The 24,018-nt window shown below is 40.3% G+C and overlaps 1 protein-coding gene across 1 annotated transcript in view; it reads left to right on the top strand.

Moving 5' to 3' along the window:
- dnah3 (dynein axonemal heavy chain 3) overlaps positions 1-23,332 on the top strand; it is a 189,556-nt gene extending 166,224 nt beyond the window's left edge. The window contains exons 47-61 of the mRNA XM_012971313.3: positions 1,522-2,188; positions 3,079-3,244; positions 4,506-4,722; positions 5,604-5,786; positions 6,620-6,818; positions 7,078-9,219; positions 13,157-13,382; positions 13,525-13,769; positions 13,951-14,067; positions 17,388-17,542; positions 18,556-18,723; positions 20,195-20,337; positions 20,897-21,101; positions 22,032-22,169; positions 22,860-23,332. Of these exons, the coding sequence (XP_012826767.2) occupies positions 1,522-2,188; positions 3,079-3,244; positions 4,506-4,722; positions 5,604-5,786; positions 6,620-6,818; positions 7,078-9,219; positions 13,157-13,382; positions 13,525-13,769; positions 13,951-14,067; positions 17,388-17,542; positions 18,556-18,723; positions 20,195-20,337; positions 20,897-21,101; positions 22,032-22,169; positions 22,860-23,213 (5,325 nt within the window). The 3' untranslated portion in view covers positions 23,214-23,332. The remainder of the gene's footprint in view (positions 1-1,521; positions 2,189-3,078; positions 3,245-4,505; positions 4,723-5,603; positions 5,787-6,619; positions 6,819-7,077; positions 9,220-13,156; positions 13,383-13,524; positions 13,770-13,950; positions 14,068-17,387; positions 17,543-18,555; positions 18,724-20,194; positions 20,338-20,896; positions 21,102-22,031; positions 22,170-22,859) is intronic.
- Positions 23,333-24,018: the final 686 nt, after the last annotated feature.

The raw sequence follows: 24,018 nt of genomic DNA, 5'->3' as shown, positions 1-24,018 counted from the left end.
CCTTTAGAGTTCTGCAGGGGGTTGGGTACCATCAGGGCACCCTCGGATTAACCGCAAGAAAAGCAGCTTGCGGGTATAGATGAACGTCTGCGGGTTGCAAGTCTGCAATTTAGATTGTGGGCCTTATCTATATTTCTTAGTTTATATTATTTATCTCCTTTAAACATTTTTTGTAACCATTTTTCTACCCCGCCCACTTCCGGTTTGTAGCAACAGCACTTCCTGTTTACTGGTGGTCAGCGGGTCCCAGATTGCAGATAAGGCAATTGCAGGTCGGGTAGTGGGTCCAAGCAGATAGAAATGTTGGTTGCGGGCCACAGGTCCGGATCGGGTTTAGGGTTCAAAAATTGGCTGCACTCAGGGCTCTTCCCTTATTTCTGAGCTCACTGGATAATGGGTTTCTGGATAAGGGATCTCATACCTGTACTGGAATGTATTCTTTTATAAATCTTACCAGTGTAATACATTCTCATGTGCACTGTCAAGCAAATGGAGATTTTTGTTCTAGAAGCTAAAACCCCAATTATAAAAAATCAAGTCAGTATGAATGACGCAACATGCAGCATAATTGGTGTTTGTCAGCGAAAGAAAAAGGGACGTTTCTATGTAAAAGAACTGAAGACAGGAGCCCTCTAATTGACTATATAATTGGTGTTTCATTATTTTAAGTGTGTGTGGATATGAGTGTCTTTTCTCCCTTGTCTCTTATATATCTCTCTTAAATTTAGCAAATAATTATTAATATTATCCTTTAGCTATATAGGGGAAACATACTCCACAGCCCTCTCTAGAGATGATATCTATAAGAGATGATGATCATTCACATCAGCTTCTGCCCCAGTGGCCAATATGGTCAAATTTATTAGGAGCCATTTTACCTTTCTGTATGTTTTTTGGAGTTTGGGATAAAACCCAGTTATCTGGAACAATCCCACAATTGTTTTGTGGTAACCCTCCCCTATCAATATATATACACACTGTCAGCTGACAATAATAATTGCACATTGAGTTACTATTAGAAACTATAGAAACAATGTATATGAGCCATTTGAAAATAATTTTTTAAACATAAATACATGTACAGAAAACCCTTATCATCTCCCATTTACTCAATTATAAGTAAATAATTCTAATTTTTAAAAATGATTTCCTTTTTCTCTGTAATAATAAAACAGAACCTTGTGCTTGATCCCAACTAAGGTATAATTAATCCTTATTGGGGGTAAAACAATCCTATTGGGTTTATTTAATGTTTAAATTATTTTATAGTAAACAAAGTATAAAGATCTAAATTATGGAAAGATCCCTTATCCTGAAAACCCCAGGACCCAGGAATTCACAATAAAAGGTCCCATACTGGTACCGAGGTAGATTCGTGGCATAGTTGGTCAGATGTCATGGGCATATCTAGGGTGTAGCCAAGGGTATCCTGGTTTTTACATTGAGATTGTAGAGGGGTATGAATCAATAAACTTGTACTGCTCAGAATCCTACTAATATTCTATATATTTTTTATACCAGGCTCTTAGCCACCTGGCTCCTACTGGAAAAGTGGTTGATGACAATATTCGAAGCCTTTTCTTCGGAGATTACTTTAAACCAGACAGTGACACCAAGATCTATGATGAAATCACAGATTTAAAGCATCTCACCTCAGTCATGGAACACTACCTCGAAGAATATAATAATGTCAGCAAAGCACCCATGTCCTTGGTCATGTTCAGATTTGCCATTGAGCACATCTCAAGAATCTGCCGAGTGTTAAAACAGGATAACGGTCACCTACTATTGGTTGGAATCGGTGGGAGCGGGCGCCAGAGTGCGACCAAACTGGCCACGTTCATGAACTCGTTCGAGCTTTTCCAAATTGAGATCACAAAGAATTACACCATCAGCGAATGGCGCGACGACGTGAAGAAAGTAATGCTGCAAGCCGGGGTGGCCGGCAAAAATACTGTCTTCCTGTTCTGTGATAATCAGATCAAAGATGAGGGCTTTGTGGAAGATATAAACATGCTGTTGAACACTGGAGACATCCCCAATATATTCCCAGCAGATGAAAAGGCAGAGATTGTTGAGAAGATGCAGGCTATTGCCCGGACAGAAGGCAGGAAAATCGAGGCCACTCCATTGGCAATGTATAACTTCTTCATTGAAAAAGTCAAAGCAAACTTGCACATGGTGTTGGGTAAGAAGACTACCAGGGTCGTGTAATAAAGGTGGCAACGTTTGCTCCAGGTCTAGTAACCCATGGAAACCATTCAGTCAAGCAGCTGCCATTAAACTGTCCATGATCAGTAAATTGGTTGCTGGTTGCTGTAGGTTTCTAGAGCTGGTGCTTACATTATAAAGTACAGGTATGGAACCTGCTATCCAGAATGCTCTGAACCTTGGGGTTTTCCTGACAAGGGGTCTTCTGTAATTTGAATCTCCATACTTGATTTTTTTCACTTTTCGTAATTTTTTGCACAAAAATATGATTTTGTCATAGAAATTAGATTTTTTTTTACATATATTATGCAACAAAACTGCGACAAATCCTAAAGAAAAAAATATGCCATCTAAAATCGAGATTATGTAGAAGCCAATGGCAGGTGTCCTTTTTACATCTTGAAGATCTTTCTTTGCTCTGTGTTTTTTTGAGTTTTTGAAGCTTTCATTTGTTCGACAATATGAAAAAGTCACGTGTTTCATGTTTTTCCTCATTTGGTGCTTTCTCAATTTGGATCTTTTAATAAATGATTAGACATTTGTGGTTTTAGTTGTGGTTTCTACTAAAAAAATGTTTAAACATCCATTAAACTCAATAGGATTGCTTTCCCTCCAATAAGGATTCATTATATCATAGTTTGAATCAAATACAAGGTACTGATTTATTGTTACAGAGAAAAAGGAAATCAGTTTTAAAATGTGAATTATTTTATTAAAATTGAGTCTATGGGAGATGGCTTTCCTGTAATTTAGAGCTTTCTGGATAATAGGTCTCCTGATACGTGATCCTATACCTGTAAATATTTTATGATCTTGACTTATTTTAATGGGCACAATAATACCAAAAATTTCTTTGTTTTCTACCAGCCATGAGTCCAATTGGGGATGCATTTCGTAATCGACTGCGCATGTTCCCATCACTGATAAATTGCTGCACCATTGATTGGTTCCAGACCTGGCCAACAGATGCGCTGGAAATGGTCGCAAACAAATTCTTAGAAGATGTGGCACTTGATGACGATATTAGGAAAGAGTATGTATATTTATTGCTTACTAGTTGTTCCACCAGGAACTCTATATATTGTGAATCAGCACATTTTAATAGCAGCTTTGAATTGTTTCTTCAAACCTAATTAAAATTTACTTTGCGCTTTTGAAAGAAAAATGCTAGAGGTGCATAAAATCATTACATTGTACAAGCAAAATCCATAGTTAATATGTTGCTAGGTATAGAGATCTAACAGCTTATATTCCATGGTTCATATAACAGTGTAATGGCTTCTGCAGCAATGAAACTGCTGCTTGGAATACTGGGACTTCACAACAACTTGATAAAAGTGATTAAAACAAGACTTCAAACACAGTGGGGGTCATTTATAAACACTGGGCAAATTTGCACCTGGACTGTAAAGGTGGCCACACACGGGCCAGTTGTAGCTGCCGATATTGGTCCCTTAGACCGATTTGGCAGCTTATCTGCCCGTGTAGGGGCAGCAATGCCCAGGTATCGATCGGGCAGGTTAAAAGATTTAGAGGCCAATTCACTAAAGTCTGAAAAGACGAGTGATATTTATAGAATGCGATAAAAATATTATCACTTCTTATTTTTTGAGAGTTAACGATCAAATCACTAAAAAGACTGCAGGGGGTTCTGCACTGTCTATGGCACACAGTAAGGACATTGCCCCATACCCTATAGACTTCTCATGAAGTCCCATTGCCAAGTTTGGCATTATGTATAGGCACACACATATAAAAATGCAGTAGTGAAATGCGGGTAGACAAATAGTCAACCTGCACCCAACCCTAAACTGCCCACTCCTGACCCATGCCAAACCTGACCTGGCAATCCACCCCTAGATAGAGAGGAGACTAGCCCGTCCTATCTTTGGCATCACAAAGGGGGCAGGCAGTTGTGCACCTGTAAATAGAGGCTGCCGTGGCAGAAACTGAGCACAGTAACGACGCAGACAGAGGAGGGCAAAAGGACAGACAGAACCCGCTAACAAGCAGCAAATCTTGTACGAATGCTGGGCAAAACCTGCCCCATCCATGGGTTTCAAGCCGGCCCACACATCACTAAAATGGAGATATGGAGTTGGAAGCAATGGCGTGTGATCACAATACACTATGCTGTGCTCTCATATCTTAATGCATATCTTGGGGAATTAAATAGACGATAACACATATTTAGGAGTGGGGCATGCTTTCTCTGTATAAGCTAAATTCATTTATACATTCATGAAATGATGAGATGGACAATTTGTTAAACATGCTAAAAATGCATTTTGTAGGGTGGTTTCCATGTGCAAGTATTTCCAGGAGACGGTCAAGCAGATGTCGGACAGATACTACAACACTCTTCGGAGACACAACTATGTCACCCCAACTTCCTACTTGGAGTTGATCCTTACTTTCAAGACCTTGCTGAACAGCAAACGGCAGGAGGTGGAAACCATGAGAAATCGCTACATGGTTGGTTTAGAGAAACTAGAATTTGCATCATCACAGGTAAATCGTTGAAGAAACGGTTAGTATATGACTTATAGTATAGGAACACTGTCAGCAGTGAGATAATATGGGCAGCAGCATTCATTGTAGTGCGCACAAACACCTTGTAGTCAGGGTGGAAACTAGAGGTAGGAATAGTAGGCACGTGCCTAGGGTTCTACCCCCTACTTAGGGGGCACAAATCTAAAAAACAAGTTACTGACTGGAACCTTCCACTTCCATTCCCAATCCACACTGGCTGAAATTTCCCAGAGTGTGAATTAAGAAGCCTGCGGGCAAATAAGGCTAAGCCGACTGGGCGCCCTAGGCCATTGCCCCCACCACCGTTGTGCCCTAGGCAGCTGCCTCTTCTGCCTACCCCTAGTTCCGGAGGATGAGAAAAGAGTATAATTGCGGAAAACGGGCAGTGGGAAAGCAAGTGGGAGGAGGTGGGGGTATAAGGTACTTACTGGGGCACCAGTACCTCCTGGTCTGGCCCTGTTTGTAGCTGTCTACCTGTTGCAGGTCAAGCAAGGTTACCTTATTTCCTAGGGACACTTTTTTTTCCTGCTGCAAACAACCCAACCAGGACAAACAGCACCTGTTTCCATAGGAGATAACAGATACGCTCTGTAGAATACAATGGGTTTAGTTCTTAAACAGGAGGATAAACGGGGTTCAAATGTCATTTATGGCTCCCTACAGAATGAAAACCTCTAATATAAAGTATGACATTTGGCATGTTTTTTCTCATAATGCATTTCACGGGATTGGAATTGTTATTTGTGGAAGCTTTATACTGACGGCCTTTGGTAGTTCTAATGAATTGCACTGCTACTGTCACTTGCCACTTACTGGCCCTGCTGTTACATACTGCTGCTTTGTCCTGGTATTTCCATCAGGTCTCAGTTATGCAAAAAGAACTTACAGCTCTACAGCCAGAACTGATCAAAACATCAGCTGAAACAGAGAAGATGATGATCAAAATTGAAAAGGAGACAATTGAGGTTGATGCTAAAAAAGAACTGGTATCTGCCGATGAGAAGGTGGCGAATGAGGCAGCGGCAGCTTCCAAGGCAATCAAGGTAGAACACTGCACGCCAGACTTCTATCTAGATAGTCTTAAAGGCAACACCAAACCTTTTATGATGACAGTAAAGTAAGGTCTTCCTATTTATACATTACATTTATTTATGTCTAAATGGAGTGCCATTTTGGTTGCCTTAACTCAGTTATCCTCTATATGCTTACCCCCATATGTAAGTAAAGGAACTAAGTTTACCCTATAGCAGTAACCCAAAGCAACCAATAAGATGTTTGCTTCTAGTCCTGTTATGTATTTAAAACAGCCTTACTTTACAAAGCAAGAAGAAAATAAATATTGAGTTTTAGAAAATTAAACATTTGTAATAACTTTAATACTTTTTTTCTATGCAATACGCTATATTTCTAGATGTATAGACTATATGCATAGATATGCATTTGTAACTGTACTTTCCCTTTGAAGCTGGCCTACATTCTGTTATGGGCAGTGTAAAGAAGACATGCTGTGTTTGTTTACATCTGTCAGGGAAGAGGCTGCAGTATATGTCATACCTTTATTAGCTGCCTTCTCTCCTGTCTGATCCCAACACAGGGGCTGCCTAGCTCTGTACATACAGCATAATCCCTGTAAATATTCCTAGCAAGGCAACCACAGTTATTAGATACTCAATATTAACACAAGCTATGGTAAAAGCTATAAGCCTACCATATATTATATAAAAATAAAAAGGGGCCGTGTGACCTGAGCCATACAGAGATTAACATTCATAATATACGTGTGATAGTTATCCGCTTTCTGGATCAATAAACATGTTTTATGTTGTGTGCGGCTTATAACATTACATAGTCTGTATTACATTCTTTGTGTGTGTAGGATGAATGTGAAGGAGATCTCGCCGAGGCAATGCCAGCACTAGAAGCTGCCTTATCAGCTCTGGATACGCTCAACCAATCCGATATCACTCTTGTGAAGTCAATGACAAATCCGCCAGCTCCTGTAAAGCTTGTCATGGAGAGTATATGTGTTATGAAGGCTATAAAGCCGGATAGGAAGCCTGACCCAAGCGGAACAGGTGGGACTATCAGACAAAAAAATAACCATTATTTTAAAGATATATCACAAAATATATAATAATTCTTCATAACTATAATAATCCTTTGAAACATATCTAGAATTACAAAATATTCAGTTTGTTTATTTATACAGCTTAATTTTGTGGTTATAATTTTGGGTATAAATCAGAAAATCAGAATATATAGCATCTTTTGTAAAAGCTTTTAATAACCAATATTTACTTTTTTATTTTCCTGTTTTGTTTCTCATTACTTTAGGTAAAATGGTAGAAGATTTTTGGGGGCCTTCTAAAAAGGTTCTAGGTGATCTAAAGTTTCTTGACGGTTTAAAGGCATTTGATAAGGATAACATCAGTCCAGCGGTGATGAAGAAAATAAGAGAAAAATTTATAGACAATCCTGATTTTCAGCCTTCTGTAATTAAGAATGTTTCGTCAGCCTGCGAAGGATTATGCAAGTGGGTGAGAGCAATGGAAGTGTATGATCGAGTGGCTAAAGTGGTTGCCCCAAAGCGGGAACGTCTTAAAGAAGCTGAAGGTAAACTCTTTATACAAATGCAGCAGTTAAATACCAAACGGGCAGAGCTTAAGGCTGTAGAAGATCGTCTTCAGGCTTTAAATGATGAATTAAGCGATATGAATAACAAGAAGATGGAACTGGAAAATAACATTGAACTCTGCTCTCAGAAACTGGTACGTGCAGAGAAACTGATCAGTGGCCTTGGAGGAGAAAAAGATAGGTGGACAGAAGCAGCAAGATTGCTGGGCATAAGGTACAATAACCTTACAGGGGATGTACTGCTATCATCAGGTACAGTAGCATATTTAGGAGCATTCACAGTAGATTACCGTCATGAATGCCAAAATCAGTGGCAGATTTTATGCAAAGAAAAGAAAATTCCTTGCTCAGATGATTTCAGTTTAAGTTCCACTTTGGGAGATCCAGTTAAAGTTCGTGCTTGGCAAATTGCTGGTTTGCCTGTCGATTCTTTTTCTGTAGACAACGGCATTATTGTTTCTAATTCGAGAAGATTTCCTTTGATGATCGACCCTCAAGGACAAGCCAACAAGTGGATAAAGAACATGGAGAAAGCCAACAAACTGTTTGTTATCAAGCTATCCGACGCATCATATACAAGGACCTTAGAAAATGCCATCCAGTTTGGAAATCCCGTTTTACTTGAAAACCTTGGTGAAGAAATTGATGCTGTTTTGGAGCCTCTGCTGCTAAAACAGACATTTAAGCAACAAGGTGTAGAATATATAAGACTAGGTGAAAACATTATAGAGTACTCCAAAGACTTTAGACTTTACATGACCACCCGTTTAAGAAACCCTCATTACCTTCCAGAAGTGGCTGTTAAAGTATGTCTCCTCAACTTCATGATAACCCCCCTGGGTCTTCAAGACCAACTTCTTGGCATTGTAGCAGCAAAGGAAAAACCTGAGCTGGAGGAAAAGAAGAATCAGCTGATTGTCGAAAGCGCCGCCAACAAGAAACAACTGAAAGAAATAGAAGACAAAATTTTGGAAGTCCTTTCTTCCTCGCAAGGAAACATTTTAGAAGATGAGACGGCCATTAAAGTTTTGTCTTCATCAAAACTACTCTCCGAAGAAATTTCTGAAAAACAACAAATCGCCTCTGCAACGGAGAAAGAAATAGACTCAACGCGAATGGGATACAAGCCAGTTGCAGTTCATTCGTCCATTATATTCTTTTGCATTTCTGACTTGGCCAACATTGAGCCGATGTACCAGTATTCCTTGACATGGTTTATTAACCTTTACATTCACTCCCTTGCGCATAGCGAGAAGAGTGAAAATCTGCATGAGAGAATTGAAAATATCATTGGACACTTCACAATAAGTATTTACAACAATGTTTGCAGATCGCTTTTCGAAAAAGACAAACTTTTGTTCTCACTTCTCTTGACAATCGGTATTATGAAAGGTGAAGACAAAATAAATGATGATGTTTGGCGTTTCCTCCTGACTGGTGGCGTCGCGCTTGACAACCCATACCCAAACCCTGCTTCTCTTTGGCTGTCCGACAAATCTTGGGCTGAAATTGTACGTGCCTCAAATCTAGAGCCTCTTTCTGGCTTCATGAACCACGTCAAAGACAATATTTCAAAATGGAAAACGATTTATGACTCTTTAAAACCTCAAGATGAAAAGCTTCCAGATACGTGGCAAGAACTCAATGGTATAAATCGCTTGGTGGTTCTTAGGTGTCTCAGGCCTGATAAAATGGTTCCAGCGGTCCAAGAATTCATTTCAGAAAACATGGGCAAAAAATTTATTGAGCCACCGACATTCGACCTTGCTGGAAGTTACAATGATTCCAACTGCTGTGCTCCTTTAATTTTTGTGTTGTCACCTGGAGCTGACCCAATGGCAGGTAATTATTTTTTACAGTTAAACATTTTAAAGGCAAAATAAATTTGTTTTCTGGAAAATAGAAAGTATAATAGAAACAAGAAAACCCAGAAATAATATCGAGAATCACACAGAGTTGGACTGGGGTGTCTGAGAACCACAGGGGCTGTCCCCTCAGGGACCAGTCATGGACTTTTCTCCCCCCAGTCATGAGCCTCCACCCAGTCCCCCTAAATGCTGCATCACTCTTATTTGTGGCCATGATTGGGGGTTGAGGGTGGAGCGCCTAGGTCAGGGAGCAGGACTGGGTCAGCGGGGGGCCAGGGTCCTTTTTTTTTTACCGGGCCAGTCTGACCCATGCAGCACAACTTTAGGCATTACAGTTATGAAGAACAACAGTAAAAGGCTATATCTAGTATAAATAAATTTAAAGCAACTGGACTTGTTAAGTAATCAATGAAGACGTTTCACTACTCATCCGAGCAGCTTCTTCAGTTCAACTTCAGTCCCTTAGACCTATTCGGCAGCTTATCGGCCTGTGTAGGGGCAGAAATGACGGCCATACCCGACTGATATCTGGCCTGAAATTAAACGATCGGGGACCGCATCGGCTTGTTGATGCGGTACCTGAACCAACTGCCCAATTGCTGCGATTATAATTCGATCGTTTGGCCCCAGGTGGCCGTAGGTGGGGATATCGGGTGAAGATCTGCTCGCTTGGCGACCTCGCCAAGCGAGCAAATCTTCACGTGTATGGGGACCTTTAGGTGATAAATGGCCTGTGTCACGCATACCAGTGAGACAATGGCTGCTCAGGAAAGGCTAAGGGCAATGGCATAGAGGACGATTTGTGGCACTTAAGGCCCCTTACTTATAGTACTTGGGCAGGTCACCTCATATCTCATTATTAAGCTCTAAATATTTCAACTAGACAAATGCATATGGAAAATATAAATTAAGGTTTAAAATCTGCTGTCAGAAGAAGGAATTTCATACCTATTTATAGAGAACATCATACACATTATAAGACAGCAGTTCCAAATTAGAACTAATGGTCATTGTATAGAGTAATGAGGCTGTCTAACAGGTCTGTGAGCCTAGGCAGGAATAATGTATTGTTTTCATATATAAGCTAAATTGAAGCAATATATTTAGAGAGATTAAATAATATTCAGAGGGCTTAGTCATATATATATATATATATTTGCAACCACATCATGATTAGTCTCTTATGGCAGGTAATTTAATGTGGCAATTATAAAGCATGGGTCTTATGAAACACAAACCCTGTTAACACAAGAAATCAATAAAAATGTACTAGAGCTTTGACTCGCCAGCATTTAAGCAATAGGATTCTTTAGTTCTTATCTTCAATGTGTTTTCCTAAAGACTTATTTAAGAAAAAAGCTTTTATTTTGTAGAAAAGGAAAAAAACAACATAGTCCCATTGTTATGAACCATGCACAGAACATTTTCTGCTTTTTCAAGCAACAAGCGCTAAGGGGCAGGGGTAGATGTTGGGAGCTCCTTTAACAACTGGAGAGCGGTTGGCTGAAAGAGATCATGATGGAAGGCTTGTAGCCTTGGGCTCTTGTAAACTACATCTTCTAGCAGTTGTAATTGAAAGTTGCTGGGATTTGCAGTAGAAAGAACATTGCAGTGTAATGAGTATTAAAGTAGTCTGTCTACATAAACATATTATGTAGGAAATATAAACCCTCAAAATAAGGTTGCCACCAGAGCTGCAATTTATTTGCCATTATTACAAATTTACTGGCAATGTTCTTGCCGGTAAATTTGTAAACCCTTTTAAACCCAAATATTTGCCTCTGGCCCACCGCTGATCCCCCCCATCTGCTCCATCATGCCCATTACCTCTTTCACCCAGTCTTCTCCCCAATTCTGCCTTTGCTTTGGCCACCAGCATCATAGCTGTGCCCCATTTCCATCATAGTTCCATCCCTTCTCGTCATAGACCTGCCCCTTCTCTGTCCTGCCCCCACCTCTATTTCATCTGTTGGTAAGGGGCCAACCAAAAGGTGGTATCCCACCTCAGAGACAAATAAAAAGGGATCTAAACTGATTTTTTGGGTTTAAATCCCCTTTAATGTCAAATTGCCCAGAGTGCTCGTCTGAGCACTTTTGCATTTTACATTAATTATTGCATTACATACAGTAGATCATGAGGTTATTGAAAAAATTAAGTAACAGCACAGAGAGGGGTCATCTGACTTTTCTCTGGTCGGTTTTAAGAAGAGCAACATTACAAGACTTTACATTACCAGATGTCCCTAACGGAGGTCTCCAAAATACTTTGTAGTTGCATTTTTGGGTCAAATAGTCACCTCCTGATTTTACTTATTCAGTTTGCATGCAGAGCCTGATACAGTTATTGCTGCTGTAGGCCAGGAGATGGGATATACAGCGCTTCATAACTCATTCTGATAATGGCAACTAATTCTCAGAAGACTAAAGGTGGCCATACACAAGTCGATAAAAGCTGCCAATAGTTTGGGTCAACAGGTTATTGGGCTGTGTATGGTGCCCTCCGATGGACCTGCCTGACCGATATCTGGCCAAAAATCGGGCAGATGTCAATGAGCTGGTTTAAAATCCCATCAGGGCAAGGAGCACATCGCTTTGTTGATTCGTTCCTTGCACCAGGGCCTGCAACCCGCCAGTGTCATCTGATCGTTTGGTACATTTTAATGTGTATGGCCACCTAAATCTGTAGATCCAGGCTCATTGGGACTACGTGACAAACTGAGGCTTGATAAACATAGAAAGTAAAGCACTGGGCAAGCTGTATCAGCTAAAATGTGGCCTCGGAATAAGGTTTCCTACACCCTTCCTTGAGCACCATACTTTGTGAATCACTGCCTGTTCATTTCCAGTGCTGTAATCTGAAGCCATTCAGCAAGTTTTTATTTAGGGATAATGTTTCAGTATCCCCTTAACCTGTGACCCCCAAACCAGGTAGTTATATTTTGAATTTCTGAGCCTCTAGTAGTCTGCCAGTCCACACTGGGTTACTAATTAACCAACCTGAGTCCTTATTGGTCACCTACTAGGAAAGTTTTTTTGCTTGTGTTGCTCCCCAGCTTTTTTAAAGGTTGGGGATCCCTGCCTTAAACCCACGTGTTTCCGTTTGGGCTATCACTGATCTAGGTTTTTGTGCAGCCATGTTCTGTTATAGCAGTAGCTAGAGATCCATCCACACTACAGTATAAAGCTGTTCCTTTTTACAGAATGGAAGTAGCCAATCAAACAACTCCCAGGAAATCCTTCCTCATGCAAACAAGAAATGTAATGTTTCCAAATTAATATAAATCAGTGATGTTGCCTTAGTCATCATTACTCAATGTAAACAGACACGATATGAATCGATATATAAAGTTATATTTGTCAAAATATACAAAGGTAAGAATTATTGATTGAATATCAAGCCTGAAGAACAATATACATGGGAGAAAATCCCTAGCCTTTCCAAAGTCTATTTCCAAAGCCTATTAATGCATATATTTTCCATATCAATTTCAGGGATAAAGGGGAAATTATACCTTATGTATAAGCAGGATTTATTTTTCATTTCTTATATATGTTGGCAGTAAAGCATAGTGTACTTGGCTTATAACCTTATTTTTACCATGTTGCCTGCCTTGGCTGGGGTATGGATACATCAACACCATTCAATGGCCATATAGATATCCTGCCTTTCTGCTGTCTCTTGTAATGTTTCACACCATGGCATCTCACACTCATCTGTATAAATATATATATGTATAAAGGTTTCAGTATATTATGTGATCCTAGATATAAAGGGAAACAATCTTCACCAATCACATCACACATGAATACCAGGATTATACAGCTCACAGTATTAATGGGTACGTGTATAAACACAATGTATAAATACATTTAAATCTAATGTATTGTATTTATGCCGGTTTCCTTGCCAGGCTTGTTGAAGTTTGCTGATGACCTTGGCATGGGAGGAGAAAGCATTCAAACCATTTCCCTTGGGCAGGGCCAGGGGCCGATAGCAGAAAGAATGATACATACAGCCATCAAAAAGGGCTCTTGGGTCGTCCTACAGAACTGCCACCTTGCGACCAGCTGGATGTCGGCTCTAGAGAAAATATGTGAAGAGATAATAGTTCCGGAGAATACGCACGAGAAGTTCAGGTATAAAGGGTTTTTAGGTTTATAACAGTTTATAACATAGTCTTTGTTCTGTTAGAGGGGATACTCCGGGGGTCAGATACCCCTACCATGTGTGTCAGTATGTGGCCAGGTTGAGATAACACAGTTCCTATCTGTATTCCAGGCTCTGGCTAACCAGTTACCCTTCAGACAAGTTTCCTGTCAGTATTCTTCAAAATGGGATCAAAATGACCAATGAGCCTCCAAAGGGCGTGAGAGCGAACCTGCTACGTTCCTACCTGAACGACCCAGTATCTGACCCGACATTCTTCAACAGTTGCCAAAAACCCCAAATGTGGCAGAAACTATTGTTTGGGCTTTGCTTTTTTCATGCTCTTGTTCAAGAAAGAAGGAATTTTGGCCCCTTAGGTAAGGAACACTTATCTAAAAAAGTCATTTGAAAAAGTAATCAATGACTTCAGTTATATATTGTTTTGCCATAAATCTCATATTACATGTATGTGTAAAACTATATGGAGAAGCCGGGCTGTTCATAGAAGACCCTGTGAGTGACTTTAAAGCTCATTGTAAGCCCTTTTCTTCAATACAGGTTGGAATATTCCATATGAGTTCAATGAATCGGATTTAAGGATCAGTATGAGACAGCTCCAGATGTTTTTGAATGAGTATGAGGAAGTACCATTTGAAGCGCTGACATATTTAACAGGTAAAGGCATTGAGATATGAATGTAAAATACAAAACTTTCACTTAGTCTTTGCTTTCTCATTTCTTTTTTTTAGAGTACAGGTATAGGATCCATTATCTGGAAACCCGTTATCCAGAAAGTTCCAAATTATGGAAATGCCATCTCCCATAGACTCCATTTTAAACAAATGATTCTGATTTTTAGAAATGATTTCCTTTTTCTCTGTAATAATAAAACAGAACCTTGTACTTGATCCCAACTAAGATATAATTAATCCTTATTGGAAGGAAAACAATCCTATTGGGTTTATTTAATGTTTAAACAATCTTTTAGTAAACAAGTATGGAAATCCAAACTACAGAAATATCCCTTATCCGGAAGACCCAAGGTCCTGAGCATTCTGGATAACAGATCCCATACCTGTATAATTTTATTAAACAAAATGCTCAAAGTGAGAAGTAGATGTAGTATATTAGCAAACATTACATACATATAATATTGATAAAGTATATATGTCAGCATTTCCAGGGTTACAGCTTATATATACATGGGAATCCTTGCTTTCTCATTTCTATTGCCAAATATTTCCTAAACCGCTCTCTCTCATCCCCTAGCAACCTGGCACTTTGCTGCACAGGCTATGTCAATACACTGTCTATAAGAAAGCGGTCAGTGCAGAGCTGCCTTGGATATGGTGTCAGCTATTATTCCTGTATTTGCACTTCTTTATTGATGCACAGTGTAGGCACCCCCAGTGTGTGTCCCCAATGTGGTAGTAAATGAGCAGTATGATCTCAAATATCTAAGGTATATAAATGGCAACCAAGAAGCCCCACACAGTACAGAAATCCCCTAATATACCTATAACTGTAATATGTCCCTTCAAAAAAGTAGAATAAATACCATTTTTAAATACAGAAATCCAGCGGCCAAACAGTTCTTCTCTTTCGGCATCATTTGAAATTCTGGCAGGGGAGGAGGAAATAAAACATGGATGTTACAAATTGTAACAACTTCTCCACAGCTTACAGGCAGCATGCAGGAACTACATAACCCACAATGCATTGCACTATGATGTTCCTTTCCTTATTGACATCACGTGTGCAGGGAATTGTGGGATTTGGAGGATGAGAACAGTCGGCTACTGTTATATTTTTTGTAAGTTTCAAAGTAGTCAGCCAGATCAGCAGGGGAACAGGGAGCCAGGCTTAGGGAACTGTTCCAAACCATATTATTACATCAGTGGAGTTCCCCTTTAACTACATGGTGTTACTGGCCTAATAACCTTTCATTGGTACATTTGTACTTTAGCAATGCCTGCCATCATTATATGATGTGAGTTCTTTTTTCTTCAAAGGAAACAGTTTCTGAACATCATCTTTGCCAGTCACTGTGATTATTAATAATAGCAGTGTTTTACCTTGGCTGCACTTTTGTCCTCATATTTGCAGGTCACAGTATTAGTGCTAAGGGTTGTAATTCTCTGGGAGTTCTATGGCTGCCCCAAGCACATTCTATCATTAATAGATCTGATTTGCAATGTGTATCCTTACATTCCCTGGCACTTTCACACGTTACATACACTGATCTTTGTTCTGTATCCTTTAAACTGAGGCCTTCCAGCTAATTATCTTGGCTGCTGACTGTGAGACAAGCGGATTAACTTGAAAGAATAGGGCTGTGCAGGAGTTTCTAAAAAAAATCAAATTAATTATTATACAGGCACTTGCAATGGGATTCACTGACATGACGATAGGGTATAACAAGCTCCCAATTAATGCATTACATTGGCAATATAAGCAGTGACGGGCCACCTGAAGGATTTTGGGGGCCTCACGTGTGGCCACTGACAGCCCAAATGAGCCAAACCTTATTTTGTAGACTATTTCATTAGACAGTTTCATTAAACTGAATAAATAATCATTATCTTGATTTAGTGCACTTGCGCACAAAACGCGTCAGGCATGATGCTTTTCATGGAACAATAAAGCTGATCTTTAAAAGTGGATATCCTGCTGTCCAGCGTGTTTGGAGTCATCTTGTTCATTTTATATTTACAGTTTAGCAATAAATAGGATGTGAAGTCATTAGGGTTGCTGCCTTTCTTACCAAATAATACCAGCCAGGGGATAGGGGAGGGGGCGGGTCACTAAGGGGTGTTTTGGCCTCTGTGTACTTGAAATGCCAGGGCCTATTTTGAATTCCAGTTCAGGCCTGGTGCAATTTTAAACTAATTTGCCCGCTTCAGCCCAACTACGTATCCCTGCCAGAGATGTTCTTCATGGACTACACATGGTCACAGCTCCTACTCACACTATCAGTGATAGTTGCCCCTGCGTTCAGTGGCTTATCTGATCCTGCCTTGCTTGCCAAAGCAATTCACACTTATCAGAATCAACCCAGAGATACACTTGCCCTTAGGTAAAGACATTAAGACATTCCCTAAAACATTATCATCTCAGCATCATGTTCATCATTGAGCTACTGCCCCTTACTTTGGGCATTGGCTGCAAAATCTAATTATTTAAATGTTACTGTGTAGATCACAGGGGCATTACCAGCCTGAGAGTTCTGCCTTACAATCCAGCCCTCATTGGTTCCTTTACCATATCACACTGCCAGCTGCTCTTGCTCAAAGGCTCAGCCAAGGGGTTTATAGCTGCTGTAACAGGACCAATACACAGACAGCCATGATCATGATCAAAGAATAAGGGCAGGATGGTCATTATTAGAGCAAAAATCCGAAGTCTCATACAGCAAGGAGCCCACAGACACCGGATAATGAAGCTTGTAGCACAGTGCTGCATACTGTCATTATCCTTGTATACATAGCATCACACAAGGCACATTTCTATTAGCAGTATATAGAAGCCTAGAAATGATTAAGGAACCTTGTCCATAAAATACATTCTGAACCCAGAGCACTTACTGAAGCAATCCCAGCCTGCCTCAGACAAACACTGCCATCTGAGCACACACAGTAGTATGTATGTATATCTTTATTTATAAAGCGCTACTTATGTACACAGCGCTGTACAGTAGAATACATTAATACAAACAGGGGACAGTATGCAGCAGATACACACACCAACGATTCCTCAAATTCAATACAGATAATGTAAATGTCCCTGGAGCTGGTAATCTCATACGTACCATATGCCCAAGATTACAGTTAAGCAAAGGTGCATGTCTACGTCACATAGGCATAAAGGAATCTTATTCTGCATTAATACATTTATATTATTCTGGGGTCTGTTTTTGTGCTTTGTAACTTGACCCACTAAACAAGCTCTTCTGTCATTCTGTTCAGGAGAATGTAATCATATTTTATTATTGGCAGGTGAATGTAATTACGGAGGAAGAGTGACTGATGACAAAGACAGGAGACTTCTGCTGTGCTTGCTGTCTATAGTCTATAACAAGGACATACAGCAGGACAAGTATAGACTCTCAACAGGAGACACATACTGTGTTCCTTCATATGGTACATACCAGGTAAGAGCAAGCATTGTGTTAAAGGAAAACAGAAAACAGCTTGTGATACCTCTTACTCAGACTTTCATTACAATGTCAAATAAGCCAATGTTCCTCTTGAAATCGCATAAAGTTTATCAGTTTTTGTTACTCCAAATGGGCCATAACAATCATGTAAGCACTCTGGTCTCAAAACATGAGTCACAACGATCAGGCAAAATAAATTGGCTATTTACAATGAGATCCACATTTGGCAATCAGTTTTCTGAGAGTTAGAGGTAAGGTAAGGTTAAGGGCTGTGGCACACGTAGAGATTAGTCACCCGCAACAAATCTCCCTTGTCGCGGGCGACTAACCTCCCCGAAATGCCATCCCACCGCCGAGTATGTAAATCGCCGGTGGGATGGCATACACGGCACTGCAATTTCCCAGAAGTTGCCTTGTAAGGCACCGCGTATGCCATCCCACTGGAGATTTACATACTCGCCGGTGGGATGGCATTTTGGGGAGATTAGTCGCCTGCAACAAGGGAGATTTGTCCGGGCAACTAATCTCTACATGTGCCACAGCCCTAAGGTATGCCTAGTAGAATGTTTTGTAGCTAGAGTCATAGTTTACACACTGAAATGAGTATGTGTCCAGTTGAAAGGAATAATATAGATCAGTGATCACCAACCAGTGGCTCAGGGGCAACATGTTGCTCCCCAACCCCTTGGATGTTGCTCTCAGTGCCCCCAAACCAGGTGTTTATTTTTGAATTCCTGGCTTGGGGGCAAGTTTTGGTTCCATAAAAACATGATGTACCACCAAACAAACCCTCCTGTAAGATGAGATTATGCATAGAGGCTACCAGTTAGCCGATCACAGCCCTTATTTGGCACCTCCATGAACTTTTATGATGCTTGTGTTGCTCCCCAATTCTTGTGTTTACATTTGTCTGTGGCTCACAAGTAAGAAAGGTTGGGGACCCGTAAAATAAATGTATAGGTTCTTCTTTATAATCATTTGTTTACTAATCAACATTGTCTTCTTAGTCCTGCGTTGACTACATAAGAAGTTTGCCGCTCATCACCCACCCAGAAGTGTTTGGGCTGCATGAGAATGCTGATATCACCAAGGATAACCAAGAGACCAATCAGCTTTTCAGTGGAGTTCTTCTTACTTTACCCAGACAAACCAGCGGTAGTGGCAGATCTCCTCAGGTAAAAACATGCTATATAGTAAGGATGTCCGTCTAGCTAAATGCTATTTAATGTATGCTGGGATCTGCAGTACAGCAGCTTGAGGATCTTTGTTCTACACTGAGCCACAGCAGTGACATTTTGTTAGTGGTCCCATTGTTCTATGCTTTACTAACTGACTATGAGCTCCAGCTATTTGCAATCAGGCCAGGTCAACAAATGGGGTCACATGAAGATTTCTCACAAATTGGCACCACCCTAGATTTAGAGTTGACAAAATAAATAGACTGTTTGTGGGTATTATAATTGCTCCACTTTTATGTCTGTAGATGTATGGGCCAAACATAATTCCTCTGTCAGAAGAAATTATGAGCTCCGTAATATTAAGTGAGCTTTATAAATTGCCTACACCGCTACAGTCAGATTAATTCTGATGTATAAGCGGATGGTTCCCTCTGTTATTTTCAGTGACACAATAAAGAGTCATTTGATGCAATGAGGCTTAGATCCTGTCTGTATATCTGATACAGTTCCAGCCATTGATGCTTTACAGTTGGCCCATAGCAAACATGCGATTGGAATGATAAGGGAATATTAATAATATCTATGGAGCCTGGTTACTAGGTTGTCCAGCTTCAACAGGACTTGCTTAGAGTCTCATTAAAGGGCTAGTATACCCTTATTACCAAAAACACATGCACTCTTACCAGTGAACAAAATGGGGACTACCCTAGTGACTGAGCTAATGATAACCCTGCCTGTCCTGGTTAAAATGTGTCCCTGGGTGCTACATTATTATTATTATACCTTATATAGTACCAGCTTAGTTCCCAGATATATTTATCATTAGCACCAGTTGAATTTATAATCAAAAACTTTCCTGCATGGTGTGAGTGTGGGAGAAAACTAGGGTTTCCTGTATTACAAATTTACCAGCAGTATATCTGCCAGTTTGTAAGGTTAATTAATTTGTAAGGTTGACAGCCCAACCTATAATCCCTCCCTTTCCTGACTCTCTCTGTGGCAGATCACCCCTCCCCTTCCTTTTGCATAGAAGCCAGCCTCTGCCCCACCCATTTCCATGCCCCATCTGCCCATTCCCCTGCCTAGCCAACCAATTTCCCCACCCCCAAGTGAAATCACTGCCCACCCCCCCAACCTAAAGGCCAGTATTAAAAGCAAAAATGGTAGCAACCCTAGAAGAAACCAGTGGGAAACAAACAAGCTCCATGCCACCCAGCCCTACATACTGTTTGTTTGCTGTTTTGTTAGCTGGTAATGGGCTACTGGTTGGGATGGCATTTATTGCTGTGGATAGCACACTAAATGAGAACTAATATGATCATTGTGTGTAAATATGTTTTACAAGTTCAATTTTTATATCTCATATAATATTTTAATTACAATAAATTTTCAGTTTAGAGAATTTCACAACAAATTTCCCTACATTATCCCTTCTTTTTATTTACTGTTTCCCCATCTGATTCCACAGGAAATAGTCGAGGACTTGGCCAAAGATATACTCAACAAATTGCCAAAAGATTTCAACCTGGAGAAAGTTATGGAAAAATATCCGGTTGTCTATGAAGAGTCAATGAATACTGTCCTCAGGCAGGAATTAATCCGATTTAACAGGTAGGACTTGACGTTAAGGTTGACATTTCTGCAGAAGCAGAGCTTTAGGGCCCATGGGGTTTGGGGAAGGAGAGGAACTAGGTTTAATGTTCATTGCAGAGAGGAGCTCCGAGCTAGGAACGTTTATTTGCATTATATTCAATGCAAACACCAGCTCATTGCATAGAGAGATACTTTGTATTACTATTCACCACAGGCAGCAGTGTGAGAGTGAGAGGGTGGCATGGCTTCTCTGCTGTCCTTTATGCTACAGTACAGGGAAGGGGAAGCTACTGCATTAATCCATTAGGCCACTAATAGTCTTAGGCATAACAATGCTAATTGGCAAAACTATTAGTGCCCTTTTAAATTATGTTTAGTGGCCAATTGCGGTGGGGGTTCTTTAAGGCAGCAGACACCTTTTTAATAATAATAGAATACATACATACAAATAACCTGCAGGAACTCTGTGCAAATCTTTATCTCTGCTGATACATTTTCTCTGTGAGTTCAGGCTTAGTTATGTTACAGTGTGGAAGCGGCAGGACTGATCTGCTTTTCCCTTTGTTCTTGGGCACAGGCTGACAGCAGTGGTACGAAGCAGTCTCATCAACCTAGGAAAAGCAATCAAAGGCCAAGTACTCATGTCTGCCGAACTGGAAAATGTGTTCAACAGCATGTTGGTGGGAAAAGTACCATCAATGTGGGCATCAAAGTCTTATCCATCCCTAAAGCCCTTGGGTAGCTACGTGGCCGACCTTCTGTCCCGACTACAGTTCCTGCAGGTACGGTTTAGTAACGCAGCACTTTATAGGCTCTGTGGCAGAATATTGGGGATTATGGGTGCCAACTGGTATGGTAAGGATACCTCATTGGGAGGGAGAACACTGACTTATAACTAATGTCAACCAATCAAAAAACTGACTATTAATCATAGTGATCAAGTCTAATAAATGCTGATAGATTGCCATGGGTTATTAGACTTGACCAATCTTCCCCCTGGTATTGTATTAACCACTAAGTGGGTCATGCTGTAAAATGCTGATAAATAGGTCTTCAACAGATAAAATAATGAACGTTGGCATCTCATTAGATGCTGCAGGGTTATTTTTTTCTTGATAATACAGAATTTGTACAGGTAAGCACATACTGCCCTCAAGTGGAATATTTCTGTAACTGTAATATATTCAGCCAGTTTAAAAAACTCTTGAATCATTTAGAAGGAGACTTTGAGGGTAATATGATAAAAGTCACAAAGTATAAATCGGGTCTAGACGCTCATACCAATCATAAGGTAGCATTTACATGTTTAAAAGCAAATATCTGATTGGTTAATATGGGTTAGTATCATTATCTTATTATCCATTGACAAAAATCCCTATTTAAGTGAATATAGAGTTGTGTTCCCTCTGGAGAACTCTATTTTCACCCGTTGATAGATATGGCCCAAGTGTACTAAGACAGACAAAGGCAACAGTGCTGTGTAACAGTAGTAGAGTAGGTATATAACATGCATAATAACTTTCCTCTTTGTAGCTGGGGAAAGTGGTGAAAGATAAAAACTGTATGACCTGGCTTCCTCACCGCTAAGGGACATTGCAAGGTGTTTATGCACCACCAAGGGGAACAGAGGCCTAACACTGAGCTGTTATTGGAGCAGTCTGTTTTAGAAGCTGTTGTTATATCCAGATCATTCTGTATCTTATTCCTAACAGGGCTGGATAGACAATGGGCCGCCCAAAGTATTTTGGATATCGGGATTTTACTTCACTCAGTCCTTCCTGACTGGAGTCTCACAGAACTATGCAAGAAAATACACCATTCCAATTGATCACATTGGCTTCCAGTTTGAGGTAAATGCTACAAATTGACTAAATGTAGCAAAATGCAGTGTTCCTAATTATGGAATAAGAATATGCCAAATAAATCACAATAAGAGTAAAAAAAGACATGGTAGTTTAAAAAATGAGTGAGTTAATTAATCCATGAATAGGGTAGCCACCTTTTTTTCATGTAATACTGGCCTTTGTGTCTGGGGAGTAGGCAGGGACTTAACATGGGGCAATAATGTCACAGGGCAGGGCAATAATGTCACAGGGCAGGGCAATAATGTCACAGGGCGGGGCAAAAATGTCACAGGGCGGGGCAATAATGTCACGGGGGGGTGATGAGCAACATGGGTGGTGAATGGGCGGAGTGGGCAGGGTAATGGTAGTTCTGTACTTATAAGGAGTAACCTTTAGTGGAGCGGGTCAGGGAAGGGAGGGATTTATAGGGTATAACAAATTTACCGGCAATTATATTGCCAGTATGCTTGTAATTCCGGCCCTAGCTGGTGGTTTACCAGCTGGGCCAGTTAAATGCCGGCCTGGTTGTAACCCTATTTATGAAGTCAGTAGACTAAATGGGTACAAATAAAAAGGTGTAAGTTGTCACTTTGTGCCACGGGGCTAATGAATCTTTGAGCTATCTGTGCCAGTCATGCTTTGGCTGCCAATTTTGTCATCTTATTAATCATCAAACGCTTTTCCCCACCCATGTAGGTGACAAGGTATAGGAATGATGTGGATGAGGCCCCAGCAGATGGAGCTTATGTGAAAGGACTTTTCTTAGAAGGAGCCCGATGGGACCAACAGGCAATGCAAATTGGCGAATCTCTTCCAAAAATACTTTATGACCCGTTGCCCATAATTTGGCTGAAGCCAGGTGAAAGCTCTAAGTTTCAGCACACAAATACATATTTGTGCCCTGTTTATAAAACCAGTGCAAGACGCGGAACCCTTTCAACAACAGGGCATTCTACCAACTACGTCCTCTCCATAGAGCTGCCTTCAGACAGGCCTGAGAAACACTGGACCAACCGTGGGGTGGCTGCCCTGTGCCAGCTCGATGATTAGCTTGTGGCACAGTCCCAGGTCTCTAATCTCCAGCTTTATTCCAACATGTGCCTTAAGTTATATTTTTGTGTACAAAAGATGAAATTAACAAATAAATAATATATTTTACAAGTTGTAAACTTTGAATTGACTGGCTTTGTACTAACTAATTGCTATAAACTATTCTTTCACATTTAGTTATATATTCATGAGCAGTTATTTCCAGTGCCACCCCCAGTGCCAGCTTAAAGGCCTCATGGCCTAGAGATATGAATATTGGATTTTTTATACATTTACAATCTTTTCACGTTGTGGTGCTTTTGCTGAAGAAATGCCACATTGTGGGTCTTGGTTTAGAACAGAAATGTGATTGTCCTGTTCAGTAATCTTTGAAATGAAGTAGGGAACTGTCCCAGAATAAGTGCATTAGAGGAATTTGGAGAAATCTTGCTGTCACTCCATAGTAAAACTGACTGTAGTCGATTGTGATCTGGGAAGGAGCCCAATAAGGCCCTTAAGAATGGGCAATTCCAATATACAGTATCTTGATAGAATAGGGCAATTTTCCAATGTTTTTGGGCCCTAAATTAAATTTGCTGTGGGGCCCAGTAACATCTAGTCATACCACTGCATCTTGGCACAGGTCCAATAACAGTAAAGAGATAGGCAAGTGTAGATAGAGAGATAGAGATAGGCAAGTGTAGATAGAGAGATAGAGATAGGCAAGTGTAAATAGAGAGATAGAGACAGGCAAGTGTAGATAGAGAGATAGAGATAGGCAAGTGTAAATAGAGAGATAGAGACAGGCAAGTGTAGATAGAGAGAT

This window comes from Xenopus tropicalis, chromosome 9 (assembly GCF_000004195.4).
Source record: "Xenopus tropicalis strain Nigerian chromosome 9, UCB_Xtro_10.0, whole genome shotgun sequence".
NCBI lineage: Eukaryota > Metazoa > Chordata > Amphibia > Anura > Pipidae > Xenopus > Xenopus tropicalis.
The sequence above is the reverse complement of the archived record's forward strand: the minus strand, read 5'-3'. Positions and strand labels throughout refer to the sequence as shown.